Raw genomic sequence first — 6000 nt, 5'->3', positions numbered from 1 at the left:
CAGAGTAGAGACAGTAGCAGTCTAACAGCACCACCCTAACCCAGACTGTAGTTATAGAGTTACCAGCTACAGAGTAGAGACAGTAGCAGCCTAACAGCACCACCCTAACCCAGACTGTAGTTATAGAGTTACCAGCTACAGATTAGAGAGAGTAGCAGTCTAACAGCACCACCCTAACCCAGACTGTAGTTATAGAGTTACCAGCTACAGATTAGAGAGAGTAGCAGTCTAACAGCACCACCCTAACCCAGACTGTAGTTATAGAGTTACCAGCTACAGAGACAGTAGCAGCCTAACAGCACCACCCTAACCCAGACTGTAGTTATAGAGTTACCAGCTACAGAGTAGAGACAGTAGCAGCCTAACAGCACCACCCTAACCCAGACTGTAGTTATAGAGTTACCAGCTACAGAGACAGTAGCAGCCTAACAGCACCACCCTAACCCAGACTGTAGTTATAGAGTTACCAGCTACAGAGACAGTAGCAGTCTAACAGCACCACCCTAACCCAGACTGTAGTTATAGAGTTACCAGCTACAGAGTAGACAGTAGCAGCCTAACAGCACCACCCTAACCCAGACTGTAGTTATAGAGTTACCAGCTACAGAGACAGTAGCAGTCTAACAGCACCACCCTAACCCAGACTGTAGTTATAGAGTTACCAGCTACAGAGTAGAGACAGTAGCAGTCTAACAGCACCACCCTAACCCAGACTGTAGTTATAGAGTTACCAGCTACAGAGACAGTAGCAGCCTAACAGCACCACCCTAACCCAGACTGTAGTTATAGAGTTACCAGCTACAGAGACAGTAGCAGTCTAACAGCACCACCCTAACCCAGACTGTAGTTATAGAGTTACCAGCTACAGAGTAGAGAAAGTAGCAGCCTAACAGCACCACCCTAACCCAGACTGTAGTTCTAGAGTTAACAGCTACAGAGTAGAGACAGTAGCAGCCTAACAGCACCACCCTAACCCAGACTGTAGTTATAGAGTTACCAGCTACAGAGACAGTAGCAGGCTAACAGCACCACCCTAACCCAGACTGTAGTTATAGAGTTACCAGCTACAGAGACAGTAGCAGTCTAACAGCACCACCCTAACCCAGACTGTAGTTATAGAGTTACCAGCTACAGAGTAGAGACAGTAGCAGTCTAACAGCACCACCCTAACCCAGACTGTAGTTATAAAGTTACCAGCTACAGAGTAGAGACAGTAGCAGCCTAACAGCACCACCCTAACCCAGACTGTAGTTATAGAGTTACCAGCTACAGAGACAGTAGCAGTCTAACAGCACCACCCTAACCCAGACTGTAGTTAGAGTTACCAGCTACAGAGTAGAGACAGTAGCAGTCTAACAGCACCACCCTAACCCAGACTGTAGTTATAGAGTTACCAGCTACAGAGTAGAGACAGTAGCAGCCTAACAGCACCACCCTAACCCAGACTGTAGTTATAGAGTTACCAGCTACAGAGTAGAGACAGTAGCAGCCTAACAGCACCACCCTAACCCAGACTGTAGTTATAGAGTTACCAGCTACAGAGTAGAGACAGTAGCAGTCTAACAGCACCACCCTAACCCAGACTGTAGTTATAGAGTTACCAGCTACAGAGATAGTAGCAGTCTAACAGCACCACCCTAACCCAGACTGTAGTTATAGAGTTACCAGCTACAGAGTAGAGACAGTAGCAGTCTAACAGCACCACCCTAACCCAGACTGTAGTTATAGAGTTACCAGCTACAGAGTAGAGACAGTAGCAGTCTAACAGCACCACCCTAACCCAGACTGTAGTTATAGAGTTACCAGCTACAGAGACAGTAGCAGGCTAACAGCACCACCCTAACCCAGACTGTAGTTATAGAGTTACCAGCTACAGAGACAGTAGCAGTCTAACAGCACCAACATAACCCAGACTGTAGTTATAGAGTTACCAGCTACAGAGACAGTAGCAGTCTAACAGCACCACCCTAACCCAGACTGTAGTTATAGAGTTACCAGCTACAGAGTAGAGACAGTAGCAGCCTAACAGCACCACCCTAACCCAGACTGTATTTATAGAGTTACCAGCTACAGAGTAGAGACAGTAGCAGTCTAGCAGCAGCACCCTAACCCAGACTGTAGTTATAGAGTTACCAGCTACAGAGTAGAGACAGTAGCAGCCTAACAGCACCACCCTAACCCAGACTGTAGTTATAGAGTTACCAGCTACAGAGACAGTAGCAGGCTAACAGCACCACCCTAACCCAGACTGTAGTTATAGAGTTACCAGCTACAGAGTAGAGACAGTAGCAGTCTAACAGCACCACCATAACCCAGACTGTAGTTATAGAGTTACCAGCTACAGAGTAGAGACAGTAGCAGTCTAACAGCACCACCCTAACCCAGACTGTAGTTATAGAGTTACCAGCTACAGAGTAGAGACAGTAGCAGCCTAACAGCACCACCCTAACCCAGACTGTAGTTATAGAGTTACCAGCTACAGAGACAGTAGCAGTCTAACAGCACCAATACAGACAGTAGCAGCTACATTTAGTGATACAATACAGACAGTAACAGCTACATTTAGCTATACAATACAGACAGTAGCAGCTACATTTAGCGATACAATACAGACAGTAGCAGCTACATTTAGCTATACAATACAGACAGTAACAGCTACATTTAGCTATTCAATACAGACAGTAGCAGCTACATTTAGCTATACAATACAGACAGTAGCAGCTACATTTAGCTATACAATACAGACAGTAGCAGCTACATTTAGCTATACAATACAGACAGTAACAGCTACATTTAGCTATTCAATACAGACAGTAGCAGCTACATTTAGCTATACAATACAGACAGTAACAGCTACATTTAGCTATACAATACAGACAGTAGCAGCTACATTTAGCTATACAATACAGACAGTAACAGCTACATTTAGCTATACAATACAGACAGTAGCAGCTACATTTAGCTATACAATACAGAGAGTAACAGCTACATTTAGCTATACAATACAGACAGTAACAGCTACATTTAGCTATACAATACAGACAGTCACAGCTACATTTAGCGATACAATACAGACAGTAGCAGCTACATTTAGCGATACAATACAGACAGTAACAGCTACATTTAGCTATACAATACAGACAGTAGCAGCTACATTTAGTGATACAATACAGACTGTAACAGCTACATTTAGCTATACAATACAGACAGTGCAGCTACATTCAGCTATACAATACAGACAGTAGCAGCTACATTTAGCTATACAATACAGACAGTAGCAGCTACATTTAGCTATACAATACAGATAGTAGCAGCTACATTTAGCTATACAATACAGACAGTAGCAGCTACATTTAGCTATACAATACAGACAGTAGCAGCTACATTTAGCTATACAATACAGACAGTAACAGCTACATTTAGCTATTCAATACAGACAGTAGCAGCTACATTTAGCTATACAATACAGACAGTAGCAGCTACATTTAGCTATTCAATACAGACAGTAGCAGCTACATTTAGCTATACAATACAGACAGTAGCAGCTACATTTAGCTATTCAATACAGACAGTAGCAGCTACATTTAGCTATACAATACAGACAGTAACAGCTACATTTAGCTATTCAATACAGACAGTAGCAGCTACGTTTAGCTATACAATACAGACAGTAGCAGCTACATTTAGCGATACAATACAGACAGTAACAGCTACATTTAGCGATACAATACAGACAGTAGCAGCTACATTTAGCTATACAATACAGACAGTAACAGCTACATTTAGCTATACAATACAGACAGTAGCAGCTACATTTAGCTATACAATACAGACAGTAACAGCTACATTTAGCTATACAATACAGACAGTAGCAGCTACATTTAGCTATACAATACAGACAGTAACAGCTACATTTAGCTATACAATACAGACAGTCACAGCTACATTTAGCGATACAATACAGACAGTAGCAGCTACATTTAGCGATACAATACAGACAGTAACAGCTACATTTAGCTATACAATACAGACAGTAGCAGCTACATTTAGTGATACAATACAGACTGTAACAGCTACATTTAGCTATACAATACAGACAGTGCAGCTACATTTAGCTATACAATACAGATAGTAGCAGCTACATTTAGCTATACAATACAGACAGTAGCAGCTACATTTAGCTATACAATACAGATAGTAGCAGCTACATTTAGCTATACAATACAGACAGTAGCAGCTACATTTAGCTATACAATACAGACAGTAGCAGCTACATTTAGCTATACAATACAGACAGTAGCAGCTACATTTAGCTATACAATACAGACAGTAGCAGCTACATTTAGCTATACAATACAGACAGTAACAGCTACATTTAGCTATTCAATACAGACAGTAGCAGCTACATTTAGCTATACAATACAGACAGTAGCAGCTACATTTAGCTATTCAATACAGACAGTAGCAGCTACATTTAGCTATACAATACAGACAGTAGCAGCTACATTTAGCTATTCAATACAGACAGTAGCAGCTACATTTAGCTATACAATACAGACAGTAACAGCTACATTTAGCTATTCAATACAGACAGTAGCAGCTACGTTTAGCTATACAATACAGACAGTAGCAGCTACATTTAGCGATACAATACAGACAGTAACAGCTACATTTAGCGATACAATACAGACAGTAGCAGCTACATTTAGCTATACAATACAGACAGTAACAGCTACATTTAGCTATACAATACAGACAGTAGCAGCTACATTTAGCTATACAATACAGACAGTAACAGCTACATTTAGCTATACAATACAGACAGTAGCAGCTACATTTAGCTATACAATACAGACAGTAACAGCTACATTTAGCTATACAATACAGACAGTCACAGCTACATTTAGCGATACAATACAGACAGTAGCAGCTACATTTAGCGATACAATACAGACAGTAACAGCTACATTTAGCTATACAATACAGACAGTAGCAGCTACATTTAGTGATACAATACAGACTGTAACAGCTACATTTAGCTATACAATACAGACAGTGCAGCTACATTTAGCTATACAATACAGATAGTAGCAGCTACATTTAGCTATACAATACAGACAGTAGCAGCTACATTTAGCTATACAATACAGATAGTAGCAGCTACATTTAGCTATACAATACAGACAGTAGCAGCTACATTTAGCTATACAATACAGACAGTAGCAGCTACATTTAGCTATACAATACAGACAGTAGCAGCTACATTTAGCTATACAATACAGACAGTAACAGCTACATTTAGCTATTCAATACAGACAGTAGCAGCTACATTTAGCTATACAATACAGACAGTAGCAGCTACATTTAGCTATACAATACAGACAGTAGCAGCTACATTTAGCTATACAATACAGACAGTAACAGCTACATTTAGCTATTCAATACAGACAGTAGCAGCTACGTTTAGCGATACAATACAGACAGTAGCAGCTACATTTAGCTATACAATACAGACAGTAACAGCTACATTTAGCGATACAATACAGACAGTAACAGCTACATTTAGCGATACAATACAGACAGTAACAGCTACATTTAGCTATACAATACAGACAGTAACAGCTACATTTAGCGATACAATACAGACAGTAACAGCTACATTTAGCGATACAATACAGACAGTAGGATACCTTTTGGCTGAGGCTGGAGATTTGGCCACTATCACTGCGTTTCTATAGTCAGGAATCTGAGGAAGAAAACTACACATCAATGACACACATCACCTATTACTGTATATACTGCAGTAGGAGGGGGTTGTGGGTAGTGTAGTCCTACCTCCTGTGTATACTGCAGTAGGAGGGGCTTGTGGGTAGTGTAGTTTTACCTCCTCCTGTATGTACTGGGGGTTGTGGGTAGTGTAGTCCTACCTCCTTCTGTATGTACTGGGGGTTGTGGGTAGTGTAGTCCTACCTCCTCCTGTATGTACTGGGGGTTGTGGGT

General features: G+C 41.2%; 1 protein-coding gene across 3 annotated transcripts in view; it reads right to left on the bottom strand.

Annotated features, from left to right (window-relative positions):
- Positions 1–6000, bottom strand: part of LOC106593728 (phosphoribosyl pyrophosphate synthase-associated protein 2) — a 36980-nt gene that overhangs the window by 8335 nt on the left and 22645 nt on the right. For all 3 annotated transcript variants that reach the window (XM_082976202.1, XM_082976201.1, XM_082976203.1), the window contains exon 7: positions 5691–5746. In XM_082976202.1, the coding sequence (XP_082832328.1) occupies positions 5691–5746 (56 nt within the window). The remainder of the gene's footprint in view (positions 1–5690; positions 5747–6000) is intronic.

The sequence above is a fragment of the Salmo salar genome, chromosome 06 (assembly GCF_965601325.2).
Source record: "Salmo salar chromosome 06, fSalSal1, whole genome shotgun sequence".
Classification (NCBI taxonomy): domain Eukaryota; kingdom Metazoa; phylum Chordata; class Actinopteri; order Salmoniformes; family Salmonidae; genus Salmo; species Salmo salar.
The sequence above is the reverse complement of the archived record's forward strand: the minus strand, read 5'-3'. Positions and strand labels throughout refer to the sequence as shown.